Source organism: Panthera onca, chromosome B2 (assembly GCF_046562875.1).
Source record: "Panthera onca isolate mPanOnc1 chromosome B2, mPanOnc1 haplotype 2, whole genome shotgun sequence".
NCBI classification, from domain to species: Eukaryota; Metazoa; Chordata; class Mammalia; order Carnivora; family Felidae; genus Panthera; species Panthera onca.
In genome coordinates, this window is record NC_138343.1 from 42019793 (window position 1) to 42039970 (window position 20178).

At 58.0% G+C, this 20178-nt stretch overlaps 2 protein-coding genes across 2 annotated transcripts; one reads left to right on the top strand and one right to left on the bottom strand.

The window, feature by feature from the left end:
* Positions 1-522: 522 nt before the first annotated feature.
* On the bottom strand, positions 523-8077 carry NFKBIE (NFKB inhibitor epsilon). Its single transcript, XM_060615637.3, has 6 exons — positions 7456-8077; positions 4970-5072; positions 4072-4294; positions 2930-3018; positions 2523-2762; positions 523-1621 (listed from the first exon to the last, which is right to left on the bottom strand). Exons 1-6 carry the CDS (start codon positions 7821-7823, stop codon positions 1556-1558), a joined length of 1089 nt encoding a protein of 362 aa, XP_060471620.1. The 5' UTR covers positions 7824-8077; the 3' UTR covers positions 523-1555.
* Positions 8078-12815: 4738 nt separating this feature from the next.
* On the top strand, positions 12816-20028 carry TMEM151B (transmembrane protein 151B). Its single transcript, XM_060615638.3, has 3 exons — positions 12816-13484; positions 15660-16100; positions 17271-20028. Exons 1-3 carry the CDS (start codon positions 13362-13364, stop codon positions 18396-18398), a joined length of 1692 nt encoding a protein of 563 aa, XP_060471621.3. The 5' UTR covers positions 12816-13361; the 3' UTR covers positions 18399-20028.
* Positions 20029-20178: the final 150 nt, after the last annotated feature.

Sequence of the window (20178 nt, forward strand, 5' to 3'; positions counted from 1 at the left end):
AGACGCGGCCCGGTATCCGGGAGCTGGGCCGCCCAGGGCGGGGAGCCCCCAGGCCGTACACCCGCACCCCGCTTCGTCATCGCCCTTAGTCCACACAACCAACCCGGGAGGTAGTGGTGCCCCTGCCCTCTTGGGACAGGGACATTGACGTCGTGCGTCCCAAGCACTTCCTCTTGCGCCACCCCTTCCCCGTTTTCTGACGGGAAGAAGATACCTCCTTCCATTCCCCAATGGGCTGCAGTTCTGTCCCAACTCCCCAAGACCTTCAGGCTCGGCATGACCTGGCCCGCCTACCTCACCCACTCACCCACCCTCTGCAGAGTCCCACTGGCCTGCTCTCCGTTCCTCTAATTCACCAAAGGCCTTCGCCTGAACGCTCTCCCCACATCCCTTACTCGTCCTCGTGTCCAGGTGGAGATGACAGTCCTCACAGACCTCCCCTGACCGCCCAAAGTGTGGCCCTCCACCAACTCGTGTTCACCTTCCCACTCTTTTTTTCCCACTCACAGAATCCACTGCAGCTTGTAATTACATATTTATTTGGGCGTTTGTGATTTTCATGGCTGTCTCACTCACTAGACCGTAAGATCCAAGTGGCCAGAGATTGTGTCGTTGGTTTATCCCCCTGTATCCATATTGGCCATACTCACCTCACAGGGACTTCAAACGTGTGTGGAATGAAAGGAAAAACACACAAAGCCACCTCCCTCTACAGGCTGGCCTTTCTCTCCAGGCTCCTCCAGATGGCCACCTCCAGGGCAGTGGTGATGCCTCCCACCCGGGGGGGGGGGGGGGGGGGGGGTCTTCTCATTCAGGGCAAGGGTTTGTGCTGGACAGAGAGGCCTGAGGATGGTACCCCCTCCCTCCCCGCCCCCCCAACACGCACTCCCTACCTAGCAGAGTCCTACCCTGCTCAAGTGGCAATTTCCTTCTCTCTGTCTCTACCATAAGGTCACAAGGCAGGCCTATCTAAAAATCCCCAATGCACGCAGACATGCACGTGAGCAAAACAACTGTAGGGGGGGATCTTTATAAAGGTCTCTGCTGTTTTAGTGTCATGTTATTGAAACTTCCCCTTCCCCAGAGGGTCAGTTCAGGGCCTTCTGTGTGAAGTCTTTAAACAGTGTTTTTAAGAGTCCTCAACAGCAGTGAGATGGAACCCCTCAGGGTCCTGCTTGCTGATTTCAGTTTCTCTCCTCACTCAGGAGAGTCCATGTCTTCCTACTGATTGGCAGTTTCAGGCTGACCCAACATGGGTAGAAACAAGAGCCCCTGCCGTCTTCTAGAGGCAAACAGGCTTTGCCCAGGATACCTGGGGCTTTGGGAGTCTTCAAGAATCTCCATCCACCTGGGAAAGTCTTCCTTCCAGACTTGCCTTCTCTCACTTGTGATCCCTCCTCTCCGCTCAGGACCGTACTGGCCCCAGGCTGTGGCCTCAGCAGTCCCCAGGACACCAGAAGGGCACATTGTCAGGGCCCAGACTTCAGCAGCTATAGCTCCGGCTTCCGGATGTGAAGAGGTGGGAGTCTCCGGGGCCCCAGACTCTGCCCTGGCTTCAGTCGGCACACAGCAGTGGCTTCCCAGAGATCTTCAGGTCATCAAAGGGCAAAAGAGCCAAGGGCTGAGAAAGAGAATGGAGAGAAGCAAAATCAGGGCCCATGGGGAAAAAGCGGCAGTGGAGGAAGGGAGCTGGGAAGACAGATTGGACCATTTCTCCTCCACCAAATGACAACTCAAGGACATTGAGGAACAAATCTTCCCACTAATCCCCAACACAGCAGCCCCTCTGGGCTAGGCAGAGCCCTGAAGCCTTAGGCAAGCCCTGACTCTCTAAGATATCAGAATATCAGAGCTCCCACCCTGGAGGTGATCTAGCCCATGTGTCTGGTTTTGGGTTTGTTTTTTTTTTTTGGCGGGGGGGGGGGGGGGGCAGGGGCACGGGGGGGGGGGGGGTGGTACTTAGAAAACATTTTGAATATTTTTTTAAGTAAGCTGTAGGCCCAGTGTGGGGCTTGAACCCACAACCCTGAGATCAAGAGTTGTATGCTCTCCTGACTGAGCCAGCCAGGAGCCCCAGAGTATTTTTTACTTTGAACATTTTAAAATGGGAAAGACACTACAGGAAATCTAGGTCCCATCTTTCTTCAAAAAATTCTAAGACCTGGCAACACTGGGCCCACATTCTTCCTCTGCAACTATCTGCTGAAGCTGAGTAGAGTGACCCTTGGGCATTGACTCTGGTCTCTCACAGGCCCCATCACCTTGCCTTACACCTATCCTGTCTCACCGATCCACTGTAGCTGCAGGGCTCCTGTTAGAGTCCAAGTTTGGGCTCCCTGGGCTTGACCAACTAAAAAAACAGAGGGGCAGAGGCTTGCCCAAGGTCCCACAGTTGGTGAGTGGCAGAGTCGTGGATTACTCCCGGGGATCCTGACTCTTTGGCCCTTTCAGCTATTATGGTGCCTGTCTCTGCTCTAGGTGCGGGAGGTCCTGGAGAGCAGAGCTGAGCCTTTGCCTCTTACGTCCTCAGCCAGGTCCTGGGGAGTCTCGTCTTCCACGTTCCGCAGCAGGGAGTCGGCACCTGCCTCGCACAGAGTGGATGAGATGCTGCTGAGGCCCCGACCTGCCGCAAGGTGCAGGGGTGTGCACCCGTTGAGCATGCGGGCGTCTACCCGTGCGCCAGCCTGGAGCAGGAACTGCACCAGACCCCGCTCCTGGGTCTCCACAGCCAGGTGCAGGGCTGTTTTCCCACTGGTGCCCTCCTGGAGGAGAAGAAGGATGTCAGCCAAGGCCCTGGAGAAGAATCGTGCTGGGCCTGGGCCCTGGATAAGGAGGTGAGTGCCACCACTGCTGACTGCTAGGCAGGGGACTTGGGGCTGGATCAGGCGGTGGGGCAGGCCCTGGGCCGGGCCCTGATTGGCCCTCTCACCTGTGTGTCAATGTCAGCTCCGTTCTGCAGCAGCAGTTCCATGAGCGGCCGGTTCCTCTGCAGGGTGGCGATGTGGAGGCAGGCCAGACCTGGGATGGGGGTGAGGGTGGGGGCTGCTAATCAGCATCCACCAACTCTCTCCCTCCCTCTCTTCAGGGACCTCCCTACCCCTCAGCCCCAAGGGACTCACTGCCCACTCAATGCCTCTGATCACAGGAGTGTTAAAACACAAACCCAAAAACCCCCTCAAAAGTCTGAGGGGAAAGGAACTCAAAGTTTCCACCTTTTCAGAGTCATGTTATTGAAACTTTCATGCTTCAGGGGTCAGGTTGCTGAGTGACACCCCACATAAGTGCACCGTCCCCCAACATACATTCCCCTCCCCCTTTCCCCTCTCCCTGCCGCCCCCCCCCCCCATCTCTAACTCTACCTGCCTTGAAGCCCCATCCAAAAGCCACCTTCTTCAGAGCTCTCCAGGATCCTCAGGCCCCAGCCACCCCTCCCCCCCACCCACCCCGAGGGCCTTGTCCTGCCCTGTGCTTCCCTAGCCTTCTTGCTACCCGCTTTCTGGAGTGGAACCACCCCCACCCCCGCCTACAGAACTTGATTCAAAGTGACATCCCTCACCTCCTTCAAGTCTCTGCTCAAATGCTGCTGCTCCTTGAGGGTTTCCCTGGTCACTCTCTTTAAAAATCACACCCGCCCCATCCCTCACATTCTAGTTCTCACTCTGCTCTACTTTTCCCACAGCACTTACAGCTTGGTAACCTACTAGAGAACTCACTTCTTATATTTAGTGTCTGCCTCAATCGCTCTCCAGCTCCTGGAATACTGTCTGGCACACAGAAGGCCCCCGGTACATTTTTGTTGCATGAATTAACGAGTTCGTCTAATCTCTGGTAAACTAAATATCTTGAGGGCAAGGTTTAGCTCTCTGTTTAGCTCACAGTAGGCTCTCATTAAATTCTAAATCAAGTTCATTCGTTCATTCGTTCATTCGTTCCTTCAGCAAAAAGGTACTGAGTACCTGTTGACTTAAAACTGGAGGTGCATTGACAGACAAGCTATGAACCTCCTTTTCCTGACAGTGGGGTCCATCTCTTGTCCCCTCCTCATCCCACAGGCCCTGAGGCTGCCCATACCTTGCCAGTTTTGCAGCTGGAGGTCCAGGGAGTGAGGTGGTCCTCGGCCTGGCTCTGGCCGCCCCTCCAGCAGGCAGCGGGCACAGGCCAAGTGCTGGCGCTGGCAGGCCACATGCAGGGCCGTGTCACCGTGTCTATCCTGTAGCACCCGACTGGCCCCCTTCAGCACCAGGGCCCGAACTGCACCCGGCTGGTCCAGATGTACAGCCAGATGGAGTGCTGTCTGTAGGCACAAAGGGTCCAGGGCTGTTGTAGCATGCTCCCACCTCTGGGGACGTGCTAGGGTGGACACAGGAATTACCAGCTGCCAGCACCTTTTTTGAGGGCAGCTTATAAAGGCTATGGCCCTGGTCTTCCAAGGAAACGCTACCAAACCCTTCCCTCTGTCACTGCCCACCACCCCAGTTCTGGAGGCAGGGTGAGGAAAGTGGGCCCCTGCTCTTCTTAGAGGTCCCCTCAGCCCCTGGAGAAAGGACAGTTGGGGGCAGGGAAGACCTCTGTTATCCTTGGGGGCCAAGTGACAAGGACGGGCTGGAGGGAGGAAAGACAGAGGCACCAGGCAGGCAGTCTCAACCTGGCATACCCCTCTTTTAAGGCTCCATGCAGATGCTGCCTCCTGTATTAATGCTCCCCACAGATGCTGGGTCCCACAGCAGCTGGGGTCACAACTCTGGTCACCATGCTATGAAATCAGGGGTTGACAGGAGTCCCCTAGCCCAGGCTCCAGCACCTTGTGGGCAGAGGCGTGTCTTACTTGCGTGTAGCATCAGCTTCTGTCCCAGGGTCTGGGATATGGTTTCCTGAGTGCGCAGCCCAAGTACCCTCGTGTGGCTGCTGGGAATGGCTGTCAGGGCAGATATAGGTATCTGGGCATAGCCCAGCCTCTCCCCCCACCCACCTGGTAAAGGTTGTTCTGAATGTCCAGGACCTCCTGGGGCAGCAAAGCCAGGCAACAGAGCAGCACGGCTGGGGCCTCGTGAATCACCGCCAAGTGGACCAGCCTGGGAGAGGGAGACCAGGAACAGGGTTTAAGTGTTAGGGCTCAGGCCAGAGACAGTGAGCTAGGGTCCTGGGGTTAGAAGGAAGAACACATCAATCTCTAAGAAGACACACATAGGGTCGGTGTAGGAAGTGAGAGTTTGGGCCAGGAAGTGAGGGTTGGTAAGGGAAGCCAGGATCTGGCGGGTGGGAGTTCCAAGTTCCCATCTCTGGCCTACAGGGGGGGCCTTGGCTGAGTGGGAGCGTGGGCAGGGTGCTGATGGGAGAAGGTCCTTCCTGTTCAGCCTGCCCACACCCCACTCCCCTCTGGCCCCAGGGCCCCACCGGGCCGGCTGCAGCTCAAAGCCAAACTGAAAGCTGCCGGGGTAGCACAGAGGTGGTTTCCGGGGCTGAGCTCCCCACGTCTGCCAACCCCAACAGGGAGGACTGAGAGGGCAGGAGCGGGGTCACCCCCACTCGGGGCAACTCAGTGGTACACATTCCAACGGAGAGAACACAGAAGCTCGTGGAAGAGGAGACAGCGCGGCATCCTGTCCTGCTGCCCTTTCACAGGGGGATCAAGAGGGTCACTCTTCAGACAGCACAGACTGGGTGGGGCCTGACCAGAGGCCCTCCACTCCGAGGACACTTCCAAGGGGAGGTCTGTGCAGTGCAGAAAGTGTGTGTTTGTTGGGGGCCAAAGAGCCTTAATCTCTTGCTCAGGTGGGAGGGGGCAGTTGGGAGGGGAAGTTCCAGTCCTGGGGTTTCCCCACATCAGGTGGGGAAAACGAAAACCAGAGCTGGAAGGTCTAGGGTGACAGCTGCCTTGGGGCATGAAGTGCCTTGGGGGGGTAGTTTGGGTAAAGGACTGTCCGGGCTGGGGAGGGGGCTGCTCAGGCAGAAGGGGGGCAGGCTCAGTGGCGGGTGGCAGGAGAGGCCCAGGAGAGAGTGACTGAGGGAGGGAGGGAGGAACCGCTCTGGAAATCCCCTCGGCCAGGGCCTGTTCTCTAGGTCACATTCCTGCAGCCACCTCCCTCTCTCCCTGTCTCCCCTCCTCCCACTTCCTCTCCCCACTTCCATAAGTCCTATAAGCCAGACACCTCTGAGGGAAGACAGTGCCCCCTCCTCTCTAAGGACCTCCTGGGGAGTCCTGACACCGCTTCTCCACCGCCCCTAACCCCACAGTCTAGACACGACACCTGTCTTTAACTAGAGCCGGGTAAAGGCTTCTGCTGAGAGGCGGACAAAGGACGGCAGTGCCAGAAGTCACCACTCCCTAGGTCAAAGGTCAGCCAGAGGTATTCCACATGGAACCCCCAAATTCTTGGTTCTGGGCCTGAGGGTTGGTGATCTGGGCGGGATACAAAAAGGCCTGAGGTCATTCCTCTCCCACTCCCTGGGTCCAAACGCTGTCTTTGTCAAAGGCCACCCAGGATTAGGACCCTCCCATCTCCTCCAAAAAGCAAGTCAAGACAGATACCTGCTGCCTCCTCTACCCTCCCCACCCCCATTCATTCCAGCATCCCCAGTCTGGGACCCCAGCCCACTCCACTCTGTTCCTCATCCACAAATCCCAGCCACCCCCTCTCTTGACAGTGTTTCTTCTTCCTAAGGGACAAATCCTCAACTGGCCAGTCCCTCCCACCCAAACTACTTCTTACTTCAACTGCCTGCCCCCCCCAGCCCAGTCCCCACCAAGCTCCACCTGGGCCTGGGGCAGGAAGGGTAAAGTAAAGGGGTCAGACCAGGACAGTGAGGGGGACTTGGAGGGCTCAGGAGGTAGAGGGTGCCGGTAAAGCTGACTCCAGCCCTCACTTCCCCTTTCACAGCAGAGAAGGAAGTAAGCTGGGCAGCCAGCCGCCTGTCTGTCTGATGGGGCAAGAGTGCTCCAGCCTGGCTCACCCCCTCTTCCTCAGGGCTAGCCTCAGCTCTGCACCCTGCCAGCACCTCCATCCTTAGCTTCCTGACCCCTCCTGGCAACCTGTAACTGGCATCTTTTGTTCCCCGAGACGGGGCATTCTGAGGTCAGGGGCTGGGAATCCCAGATATTGAGCAAACAAGGATACCTACCCTCTTCCCCAGCAAGGAAAAAAAAACCCTAAAAATCTGGACTGGTCAGGGGAATTTTCTCTTCCAAGGGGTGGGTTATTGGTAGCTTTCCAAGCTGCTAGCTGGGTTCCAGGTGTCTGGTAATGATGCTGGGGCCTCTGGTCTGGGCCCCTCCAGAGCTAAAAAGTGGGCTAAGAGTGAAGTCTGGAGTTTGGAAGAGTGGGGACAGCCCCTTCCAGCGCGGGTGTCTTGAGGGATCCTCACAGAGTGGGTTCCCGGCCTGTTGAGGCTCCTGGCAGGCCCAGAGTTGGCATCGATTGGAAGGGGTCCCTGTCTCAGCTTAGACCCCAGACTCACGTGTCTCCATCCTCCGAGATGTAAGTGAGTGCTTCCAGCTGCTGAGGGCTCAGCGCTCCCGCTGCGGGGAGCGGAGAGCGTGGGGCTGGGTCCTCGGTCTCCGTGCCTCCCAACAAGGGCAGTGGCTCCGTGAGCGACGAGGAGCCATAGGTGGAGTCAGCTCGCTCCCCATCTGTATCTTCCTTCTCCTGTGGCTCCTTGGCTGTTCCCGGAGTATGGGTCCAAGGCTGGGGGCCGCCACTGTCCGAAGGTCCGGAGGCCGGGGCCGGGGTGGGCTCGGGCAGGGAGCGCAGAGAACGCAGAGACTCGATGCCCGAGTCGTACTGGCTCTCATCCGTCTCGTCCGGCCCCTTGCGCGCCTCCGACATGCCCGCGGTGCCGGCCCACGGGGGCCAGGTCCGAGCAGGATCCGGCTCCGGGCTCCGCCGCGCCGCCTTTCCGGGTTGCAGGTCCGCCTTGCGGAGCTGGCGCCCGGCCCGGAGTGGCGTTCTTCCCGGGCTGCGGGGGCCCGAGGGGTCGGCGAGAAGCGCGGGCGAGGCTCGGAGCGCTGGCGGGTTCCAAGGCAGAGGCTACTCAGAGCAGCTGGACTGCCCAGTCGGACGCGCTCTCTCGCCCCGCCCCTCCTGCCCCGCCCCCGACAGACGCTTCCGGACCGAGGCCCCGCCCTCCGGAATCCCCCTTACCCCGCCTTCTGCGTTGGCTCCGAGTCAGGGGTTACCCGGTCCTGAGTCACTCGTGCGTTAATTCACCCATTCATTCATTCATTCATTCACCCATCCTTCCATCCATTCACATTTTCCCCCGTCCTTCTTTTTTTCATTCATTAATTCCATGCATTTTCTTTCCTTCCTTCCCTTCTTCCATTTCTTCATTCATTTTTTCCATTCATTCACTCATTCGTTTGTTTTTAAAGGAATATTTATTAACCGTCTGCACAGTCTGAGCTGAGCGTCTTGCAGGGAAAGCACGTAGGTGATGGGACGGGGAGCCATTGCTTCCTATCTCCTGCCCATTTCTCTCAATTTCTCTGTTTTTCTCATCTATCAGTGCCCAGGAGTTTGGGTAGGGAAAGATAAGATACCTATTGTCTGTAAAGAAGCAGTTTTCCCTTTGGGTCCTGGATAGAGGGTCTCCTGTGTCAAACTTCCAGATCACATAGAATTGGGCATGAGGGCGGATTTTTAATTTTTGTTCTTTTTTGAAAGTAGGTTTTCCCAGGCAGGCCCTTGTCTAAAAAAAAAAAAAAAAAAAAAAAAAAAAGGCAGAGTGGTCATATTTTTTGTTTGTTTGTTGTCTAAAAAAGCAGAGTGGTCATTCTTCACAGGGATGAAACACTGGCTCCGGGTAGTTACAACATCCGGTTACCCCCAGCAGGCAGGGAAGTTTAGTTCCTCCTGGTGGGGCCAGGATGGGGAGGCCCCAGACATGCTGGGCCATGCTCTGCTGAGGTCCCCACCACAGCCACAGCCCTAATGCCAGCACATCTTTCCTCCTTCCCTGTCCCTGCTTTCCCTGGGTCTAAAGGGCCTAGGGAGGTTGCAGGCATACTCCACCCACACAGTGAGCCCCAAACTAGTGCCCCATGATTCATCCCCTACCCCAAGTGCCAAAACCTAGGGCAGCAGTGACTTTAGATCATCCCCAAGGGAACATCTCCCTATTCCATCTCTAGCATTGGTGGAAGGAAGCTGGAGTGAGTGTAGACAGCTACTAGCCAGCTCTCCTACTGCCCTCCTCCGTGCAACAGCATCTTAACCATCTATCTGACAGACATGTATGGGGCTTCTCCTATATGCCTGACACTGGTATTTCTTTTTTTTTTTTTAATTTATTTTTAAAGCTTATTTATTTATTTATTTAGAGAATGATCATGCCCTGAGCTGAAATCAAGAGTCAGATGCTTAACTGACTGAGCCATCCAGGCGCCCCTGACATTGGTTTTTCTGCTGGAAGCAAAAGCAAGTATCAATAGTAACAGTAATAACCAACCGCCACTAACCCCACCTCACCCCAAAATGTCCCATGGCCCTAGCCTTCACAAATATCCCTGACAATTACAATACAGACTGATTGTGCTAAGACAGGAGTGAGCACAGGGTGCTGTGGGGCCATGGAGTGGGGTCAACTACACAGTGGGGTGAGGGGAAGGGAGGGTTTCATCTGACCTGGAAATGGGAAGGGAAGAGGGCTGGGGAGAAGAGAAGTACCTAGTGTGTGTGCTTGGAGGGGGGGCAGTGAGTAAAGAGAAGATAGTGGATGGACAGACAGGAGGAGATGACCCACTGCTCTTCCTCCCCATGGAGGACCAGAGTGGAGAGGGTGTGTTGAGCATGAGGCAGTGAGACGCCATGAGGGGAAAGCCCAAGGAAATTGAGGCATCTCCTTCCCTTGAGGTCAGCGTGATTTCAGATGTTCTCAACTTCCTCCCCTGACATGTTCCTCTCTCCTCCTCAAAGGCTGGAGCAAAAAATACAGTCATAAACTCCAGACCCAGACGACTTGGGCTCAAAATCTGGCACGATCACATCCCCATCTTAAAGTTGGGAAGCTGAAACCCAGAGGGGTGAGTTGACTTGCCAAAAATCAGTCAGAAAAGGCAGAGCACGGTTCTCCTGCCCCTAATCCAAAACTTTGAAAAATTTTTTCAGTGAAACTTTGTTTCTTTTATTATGAAGGTCTAAGGAATTGGGGCATCTGAACCTTCGGCAAGGACACAGGAACTCAGGCAGATGCAGTGACTGCTCCTTTCATTCATACGGAGGCTGAATTTAAGGAAAAACCTATCCCAATTCAGTCCCGGGTCTCGCTCTGAACCAGAACAGGTGTGTAGCTGCCCCTTTTCTAGCCACGTGGGGGCAGCATTGAGTCACACACTGCTTTCAGCACCTAGCCTGCACTTTGACAGGAAGCCCTTAGGGGGACACTTCAGGAAAGGGGACAGGGACCATACAGTTTCATTTGGAAAGATGACATGAGGACTCTGACTCAGGCCTCAACGTGGTCAGGGCCCTGACTTTGCTTCCTCAGCCCCTCCAGTCCTCTTCTCTCTCTGCCGTTTTTTTCTGGTGCCCTTTGTAGTGCCCCACTCCCAGCCTCCACCCACCCCAGTCAAGCTCATCTTCAGAAAACAGGCCCAGTTGCCATGGTGACCAGCTGGTCAGCTGGCTCCTTCCACACCCCCTCCCTTCACCCCTCTTTCCCCCAAGCTTCCAAGGAAGGGTTATGTGTGTGAATGGAGAAGGGGAGTTGTTGGGGGGCTTTTATCTTGGGAGCTCTGGGGTTGGCCAAAAGGAGTTGGGCTAGCTCTCCTCCAAAGCCCCCCGAGGGGGAGAAGGGAAGGCAGTAGGGGTGGGGAACAGGAGGAAGATTATAACAACTAAGTGGAGAGTGCGAGGATCCCATCTGCGTTGGGAAAGGGCAGGGTTAGGAACTCTGCACTCTGTCTGCAGTGAGGACTGAACTAAATGGAATGGGCTGAGGTAAGATGAGGGGTTGGAGTTAGATGTGAGGCAGGACTTCCCACAAAGCATGAGTGAGAGACCCTGGAGTGAGCCACCAAGTGAGAGGGCTCTTCAGGACCACACCCTTCCTCTGTTTGGGTAGGGAGGAAGGACTCACTGACTGCTGGCGGATCGTGCAGGCTGATAGTTCTGAAGCAAGAGGCAGACAGCCGACCATCCACCTTCACCTTGCCTGGAAAGAGAAGAGTAGGAAAATGGAGGCAGGACCAGGAGTGGGGGTGTATGTGGGGGCGGAGGCAGTGGCTAACCTGCCTCAGATGAGGGGCAGGACCATCCCAGCAGATCAGTATGCTTGTCCCCTATCCCCAAAGACCAGATTATCCCAAGCTTTGCCTTAAACTAACTTCCTACTCACAAACATCTGCATGGCCTTTGGAATGAGAAAGATCTGGATTCTAGGATTAGCTCTGTGAGTACCAGCAGGTGACCTTGAATAAGTCAGTACCCTCCCTCTACCTTGGTTTCTTGTGGGTAAATGGGGGAACAGTTAATATATATATGTCAAAGACTCTAATGTAACACATGGCAAGCAGTAGGATTCCACAGTGACTGTGCACACAGATTGAATATGCGTAGCCTTTATACTACTTTTTTGATGTTTATTCTTTTTGAGAGACAGTGAGTGGGAGGACGGGGAGGCAGAGAGAGAGAGAGAGAGAGAGAGAGAGAGAGAGAGAGAGGTAATCCCAAGCAGTCTCTGAGCTGTCAGCACAGAACCTGATGGGGGGCTTGAACCCACAAACAGGGAGATCATGACCTGAGCCCAAATCCAGAGTCAGACACTTAACTGACTGAGCCACTCAGGCACCCCTATTCTATTTTTTTTAAAGATTAAAAAAAAAATATTTTAGAGAGTGGGGGAAGTGGGGGGGGGGGAAGGAGCAGAGGGAGGAAGAGAGAGAATCTTTTTTTAAAAAGTTTGTTTATTTATTTATTTTGAGACAGCAGGGAAGGGGCAGAGAGAATTCCAAGCAGGCTCCACGCTGTCAGCACAGAACCTGATGTGGGGGGAAAACTCACCAACCATGAGATCATGACCTGAGCCGAAATCAAGAGTCAGATGCTCAACTGACTGAGCCACCCAGGTGCCCCCCCCCCCATTATACTATTTTATCATAATGATTGGTCCCCATCCCCAATTAGACTTTGTATTCTTTGAGGGTAGAATATTGTATGTTTCATTTCTGAACAGGGTACTCAGTAGAGACCTAATATCTGTTTATTGCATGGATGCATCCAGGAATGAATGAATGTCAGTTTTCTTTCTGCCTGTCCTAAGCAGTACAGAAGAGCAGTGTGGGTAGATGGCAGGAAAGGGTGGGTTACTCACAGCCCAGCTTGGGGTATGATTATGCCTCCTACACCCACAGAAGAAGGTCAAAGCCGTAGGGATTGTCCAGTTAACTTTTTCGATGCACAGATGAGGAAACTGTGGCTTGAAGAGCGGAAGGCACTTGCACAAGGTCACACAACCCCTTAATGGCAGAGCCAGGATTAAAAATTAGAACTCAGGTTTCCTGGTCTCCAGCCTAGGGTAATGTACACACTTCATTCTTCTTTGGGGCTGTTCTTCTAAGGAAGGAAAATGGCTTTGGGAAGGCTGGTTCCAATGTCCTCCCCTCTGCCCTCTGTTAGTCCTTTCTCATATCTAGCTTCAATTCTTACCCTATTCCATCTCTGTTCGGTTGGGTCAGGCGTCTGAAGGCTGGCTCCTGCCTTAACCCGTTACCACCCAACTGGGAGTAAGGATCTTCCCTAGGGTTCCAAGGCTCAATTTCCTCTCCCCACCCTCTGCCCCAGGAACTTGCGGGAACCAACGATGGGGAGGGATGTTGGCTGAACCGCTGGCGCCCCCTCCACGAAAAAGGGACAGAGAAGTGTTGCTGCACAGATCTTCCCAGGATGGGGCGGGAGGAGGGGGTGCGGTGAGCAGGGCTGGGAGTGGGGAAGGGGTGCAGGGAGCCCCTGTTGCTTCTCCTCTTTGGGGGGTGGTTATTAGGTAGGCTTGCGGAAGGCGGAGTTTGGGGGGCCGGGGGCGGGGCTCCTGCGCTGGGAGGAAGAGGGGGGGCGCGCTGGCTCCAGCTCGGCTCAGACAAAAGGCGGCGGCGGGAGCGGGCGGGAGGCGGAGCGGCGCCGCGAGGGCCTCAAGGTGACACCCGCCCCCGGCCCCGGCCCCCCCGGCCCGGCCCCCCAGCCCGCCTCCCCACCCCCAGCCCCTAGACCCCTACCCTCCGGTGCCCTTTCCAGGCCCCCTCCCCCCGGCGGGGGGTGGGGAGCAGCGAGGGCCCCGCCCCCTCCCGCCCCCTCCCCAGGGCCCGCGCAGGATGCCCTCGGCCCCCGACAGCCCCCTGGGAAGCCCTGAGCTCGACGCACCCCCTCTACGCCATGTCCCCCCCTGGCTCGGCCGCGGGAGAGAGCGCCGGCGGCGGCGGCGGCGGTGGCGGCCCCGGGGTCCCGGAGGAGCCCACGGCGGCGGCGGCGGCGGACGAGGGCCCCGCCCGAGAGGAGGTGAGAACAGGCGGCGCCCCTTCCCCGGGCGCGGCCGTAGCCTGGTCCCCCATCCCCCGCCGCGCGCGGCCCCCGCCGGTTCCGCCGCAGCGCGGCCGGCGCCCCGCACCCCGAGCCGGCCGCCGCAGCCGCAGTCCCGCGCCGATGCCCCCACCGGTGGCCGGAGCTGTCCGCGGTGGCGGGGAAGGGGCTGCGCCGGGGGCGGGGCTCGGGGGTCCCGGGCAGGGGGAGGGGCCTAGGGGCGGAGCCTCGCGGACCCCGGGCGGAATGGGGTGGGGACGGTGGCAGGATTCCTGTTTCGCGAAGGGGATGCAATCTTGAATGCAAGGAAGGGCGACTTGTAGGGGCTACAGAGGCAGAAGAGGAAATGGTGGTGGTACCTGAGCTGTGGTCCTAAGAAGGTCAAATGTGTACAGAGGCGATTACCCCCGGGGTCACTGGGAGTGAGTGCACCTCTCTCCCAACGTCCCTGCAGCTCCCTCATTCCTGGGTGGGGGGAGGCCCTGAGTCCAGGAATCCTTCAGAGTGTTGGAAATAAGCATATCCCTAGTTGGAGCCCCACTCTTCAGTCCTCTGAACCTGGAGACAAAGAGACTGAGGAAGGTACCAGTAGCACTGCTCCCCTCCCCCCCCCCCCCCCCCCCAGGCACACTCGTGCACACACATATATACACACTGCACTTTAGCAGAAGCACATGGGACGGGGCAGACCTGCAGGTAGAGACCCTTTCAGATGTGCTCTCAGTGGGATACACTCAGGTGGATACACAAAGGTGCACATATGTACACACCCCAAGGACAAGGCTCCCAGAAAGGTACCCTGTACCCTAATCTTGTTTGTATATGCTGTGTGCTATTTCCTAGCCCACCTACCTATCTGCACTTCCAGATCTTTCCTCTCATTTCACACCAGGCCCAGGGACTGCTGCCTGTTACTGTGCCCTTCCTTTCCACCCTCTTCTCCCTTCCCGTGGCTAGCCTCCAGGTCAGGCCTGGGGAATTGGAGGAAATCAGGATCTAGTAGGAGGGTGTGTGTGTGGGGGGGAGGGGTTCCTAAAGCTAGACAGCAGGGAAGAGGAGTTGAAAGCACAGCCCACCACCAGAATTCCAACTCCATTCTCATCTATTAAGTGGCTGCTGCGTGCTGGGTGCCACGGTCGGCACCCAGGATGCAGAGATGGAGACCCTGCCCTCAGGAGCACTCAGTCTAGACACGTAAACAACTCATTGGGGCAACCATGGGACAGAGTGGGCCAAGTGCTTCAAGAGGCCCCCAGAGAGCCAGCCCCAAGAATCATTTTCTTTTGACAAATGGCTGGGCTGCAAACCTCTTCCTCCCTACTCCCCACCTAGTCCCACATCCCCTTTCCCCAGCCACTTGCCTCTGCCCTTCTGGATATCTCCTCCTGGACTGCCTTCTACTCAAAGATGCCAGTCCTCTCCCTCCCATCTGAGAACAGGAAAAGGATGTTAGGGTCCAGGAAGGGGACTCACAGGGGGCCTAGGGTTCAGAACATGGGGAAGGAGTCAGAACTGAGGGTTTTCTGCCCCCTCCCAAAGGAGGTATGAGACTAATTGTCTGTGAGGAACAGGGAAGTGGATGGGTCAAAGAGGACTGGCTCTTCCAGAACCTAGGACTCAAAGCACCTGGAAGAAGTGAGGGCCTCACCTGTTAAGCGGGAAAGTGATGTCAGTGGGTCCCTCCCCACTTTCCTGGAACACCTGGAAGGAGTCCTGGCTGGGGACCTGCCTTCCCTGATGCCTATCTGTCCTCCCTTGTCTTCCCCATCCACGCCTTCTCCTGTTTCACTGCCATCTTTATGTCTGTCTTTGGACTGTTTTTCCGGGTACATCCTATCCATCTGTGTCTTCTCTGCCACCTGGGCCTCCTCCCTCCATCTCTGGCTGTGATCCCTCGCTGCCTTTTGGGGTGTCTCTCTCTACACTTCCCTGTATTGGCATTTTGTTCTCATTTCCTGTCCCCATGGCTCACTCTGGGTCATTTCTGCTTTTATCTTTGGCCCTCGGCTCCCATCTTGGTCTTACCTTTTCTTGCCACGTCCCTGTCATCTCTGATGCTGGCTTCCACCCCTCCTCCATCCATCTCTGTGCTGGGTCCTGCCACTCTGTCTCACTCCCTGTTCATCTTGGACCTTCCCCTGCCCATCTGAGCAGCAGCGTCCCATCCAGCCCTCTTTCACCAAGTCCCTCTGCCGTGAGTCCCACTGGAAGTGCCTGCTGCTCTCGCTGCTCATGTACGGCTGTCTGGGGGCCGTGGCCTGGTGCCACGTAACCACGGTGACCCGCCTCACCTTCAGCAGCGCCTACCAGGGCAACAGCCTCATGTACCACGACAGCCCCTGCTCCAACGGCTATGTCTACATCCCCCTGGCCTTCCTGCTCATGCTGTACGCCGTCTACCTGGTGGAGTGTTGGCATTGCCAAGCCCGCCATGAGCTGCAGCACCGTGTTGATGTGAGCAGCGTGCGGGAGCGTGTGGGCCGCATGCAGCAGGCCACGCCCTGTATCTGGTGGAAGGCCATCAGCTACCACTATGTCCGCCGCACCCGCCAGGTCACCCGATACCGCAATGGAGACGCCTACACCACCACCCAGGTGAGGGGCTGGAGGGGAGCGCAGGCCAGTCCAGAGGGGAGGGGGGTGCTGGGACCCTGACTGACTGTCCCCAGGGGGAGGAGCACAGGCGGCAGTGAGCTGCAACAGCAACCATAATAATAACGGCAAACACTAGCAGCAAGGCTCTGCCCTACATACATTACAAATACCAGATGGATTTATTTAACCCTCCTAACAACCCTATGAGGTAGGTAACTACTATCCGCATTTTACAGATGAGGAGAGTGAGGCTTGGAGAGGTTAGTACCTTGCCAAAGTCAAACAGTATGTGGTGGAGCTGGGATTTGGACCCAGGCAGTCTGGCTCCAAGGTCTATACTGCTTAGTGCTTAATGGTTGGAGGTGGCCTCACAGGCACGGTCCCGCGGCATACTCTCACCCATTTAGTGAGGTGGCTGCTACCAGGGCCTCTTTCACAGGGAAGGAATCCTAAACTCAATGACTTGCCCAAGGTCTGCAGCTTCTTAGTGGTAGTGCTAGATTTAAGCCAGGGGCCCTTTGCCAAGTCCAAGGCTCCCAGAGGTGGGAGTCTGCTGGCAAAAAGGTGGAGGTAGGCATGGGAGGCCTCGTGGAGAGGTGGAGTGGGGGCCAATTAGCACTTACTGGACCCTCCAGGATTAGGCATTATTCCAGCCCTGGAGGAAGAGGTTTTCTCCGATAAGGGTGACCCCCGTCTCCGTTTTGGGATGGGTAAACAGAAACCCGGGGCCTGTGAGAATCAGGAAGGGGGCTGGGTGATAGCTAAGGTGGGAACAGGGAGCCCCGAGACAAAGCCGGTTCCGGCCATTAGGGACCACATCTGGAAACAGGAAGGGCAGGCCATTTGGGGTCATGAGGGGGCAGCGGGGGACATGGGAGGCGGCAAAAAGGTTAGGCAAGCCCGAGGGGGCAGTTCGTGGCCAGCGCCTGACCCCGTGACGAAGCAGAGCTTAAGTCAAACTAGAATACACCCGCAGGTCTGAGCTCCGGCCCGTCTTCCTCTCTAGTTGAGTACATTGAGGGCCTGCGCTGCTCCATAGAGCAGATGATAAGATCCTACCCGGCTCCAAGCGGGCTCGAAGGCAGGGCAGGCTTAGGGTTTGAGCAGGCAGCAAGAGCGACGAGGGTGAGCCGACAGAGGCGACTCCCGCCGCCCTCCCCGGCGCCGCAGGTCTACCATGAGCGCGTCAACACGCACGTGGCGGAGGCCGAGTTCGACTACGCGCGCTGCGGCGTCCGCGACGTGTCCAAGGCGCTGGTGGGGCTGGAGGGCGCGCCGGCCACGCGCCTGCGCTTCACCAAGTGCTTCAGCTTCGCCAGCGTGGAGGCCGAGAACGCGTACCTGTGCCAGCGCGCGCGCTTCTTCGCCGAGAACGAGGGCCTGGACGACTACATGGAGGCGCGCGAGGGCATGCACCTCAAGAACGTGGACTTCCGCGAGTTCATGGTGGCCTTCCCGGACCCGGCCCGGCCGCCGTGGTACGCCTGCTCGTCCGCCTTCTGGGCCGCGGCGCTGCTCACGCTGTCGTGGCCGCTGCGCGTGCTGGCCGAGTACCGCACGGCCTACGCGCACTACCACGTGGAGAAGCTCTTCGGCCTGGAAGGTCCCGGCTCGGCGAGCAGCGCGGGCGGCGGCCTGAGCCCCAGCGACGAGCTGCTGCCGCCGCTCACGCACCGCCTGCCGCGGGTCAACACGGTGGACAGCACGGAGCTCGAGTGGCACATCCGCTCCAACCAGCAGCTGGTGCCCAGCTACTCGGAGGCGGTGCTCATGGACCTGGCGGCGCTGGGGGCGCGCTGCGCGGGGGCGGCGGGCGGCGGCTACGCGCCCTCGTGCCGCTACGGCGGGGTGGGCGGCCCGGGCGCGGCGGGCGTGGCCCCGTACCGGCGCAGCTGCGAGCACTGCCAGCGCGCCGTCAGCAGCTCGTCCATCTTCTCGCGAAGCGCGCTCAGCATCTGCGCCAGCCCGCGGGCCGGGCCCGGGCCCGGAGGCGGGGCGGGCTGCGGGGGCAGCCGCTTCTCGCTCGGCCGCCTCTACGGCTCCCGGCGCAGCTGCCTGTGGCGCAGCCGGAGCGGGAGCGTCAACGAGGCGAGCTGCCCCACCGAGCAGACGCGGCTGTCGAGCCAGGCCAGCATGGGGGACGACGAGGACGACGACGAGGAGGAGGCCGGGCCGCCGCCGCCCTACCACGACGCCCTCTACTTCCCGGTCCTCATCGTGCACCGGCAGGAGGGGTGTCTGGGCCACAGCCACCGGCCGCTGCACCGCCACGGCTCCTGCGTAGAGACCTCACTGTGACCTCCGGCCCCGGGCAGCCCGTCGCCCTCCCTCCTGCCCCTCGCGGGACTGAGCTTCTTGCGTGTAGCAGGGGGGTCATGATGGTGACCGAGGCTGTGCTGGGCACGGCGCGGGGAGCGGGGAGGCGACGGTGCGCGGGACAGACCCCATGGGGTCCGGATCCCCCGCCTTCCCTGTACATAAAGAGACCGATGGGTGGGAGGGGATCGGGGGGCTCCGGAGACTCCCGGCACGGTCGGCTCTTCCAGCCCTGTCCCTGTCCTAGGGGGACACCTCCCCGCCCTACACGCACACTCGAGATTTCCCGTCCAGCCTTTCAACGGATCTTCTGACTGTTAGTGGAGGCCGTGCTGTGGCACCGCGTGGGGCCCGTCTCCAGTGTGAGCCCCCTCGCTGTGCAGCTGGGGAGGTTTAGAGGCGTGGGGAAGGGAAATTGGGGCTTTCCTTCCATCGCTGCCTGGCCCCACCAGGGCCTCTCTCTACGGAGGTCGCGGTGGTTTGGCGAACAGTAGGGCTGGCTTCCAACCAGCTAATGAATTCAGTGGGTCTGAAGCAGGGGCCAGATGTCAGCCCCGATGCTCCATCTCAAAACCGTGCAAATGTTGCTATCCTCTTCTTGGCGCTGGCCCCAACCATCGGGGTTTCCTTTCTGCCACTCCCTTCACTGCTGTTTATCTCGCTGGGCCCCTGGAGTGTGGGTCCTGGAGGGACTGTGCTCACACTGCACACGTCACTCCCCCCGCCCCCCTCCGGCTCTCTGGCCCTAAAGAGCACTTGCCCAGAGAGGAGGGAGGCATAATGTGGAGGGCATGTACCTCAGTCCTTTCTCTAAACTCTGTAGCCCCCTGGCAGCAGCGGCCTCCTCACCTGGGTTCTGAGAGGGCTCTCCCTTCAGTTGGGGGGGTTGGGGGGTGGGATACCCTCCCCCTAGGCGCGTTCATTAAAGCTGGCCAACGTGAGTGGGTGGGAAGAGTGGGAGACAGACCTGGGTGACAAACTCTCGAAGCAGGTGGGATTCAAAGAGGAGAGGGCAGTGGAGGGAGACTGAAAGGGGTGTCTGGGGCAACTCTTGCTTCCCCAGACTTGGGGGGGGGTGCAAAGGGTGGTTGTCTCCACACATTACCTCTGTAGGACTGAGGATGTTCTCACAAGCCCCAGCTGGAGAAATGAACTCAGATCCAGTGGCAGGGTCAGAGGCAGGAATTCTCTAAATCTTGCCGAACCCCTCTGTCCTCCCCTATCCCATGAGCTGAAGCCCTGCCGTGGGGCCCAGAGGGGCATCCTGCCACCACCCAAGGGCGCTGGCCCCACGTCCTGTTCCCCTAAAGCTGTGACACCTCCTCTCCGCCACCACTCCCTCCCTGATGTGCTTCTGTGTGCATGTCTGCGTACAACCCCCTGCCCTCCCAACTCTCCTGCCAAAGTTTTCCCAGCAGACTTAGTGCCCAGGGATTGAGGTCACATTTCAGGCTGGAGAGGATAACCCTTGGGCGGCCGCCATCGCTCACCCCTGATGCTCCTCGCTTTGCCCGAGCCATCAGAGCTCCTCCGTCCCCTCCTTCAGCCTCTGCCATCTTCCTCCAGCCTAGCCAGGCCTACACCTGCCAAGGACATGGCCTCCACCTATGCAACATCTCCTCTGGCTCCCCCTGTCCCCTTCCCTGGGGGACTCGGGAGGTACAGATTGTGGGGACACCACGGCCCGTGGCCCACTGGGGTTGAGCTTTACTTTGCTGTAGCGATGGCTGAGTGGGAAGGCAGAGGAGGCAGGAGATGGGGA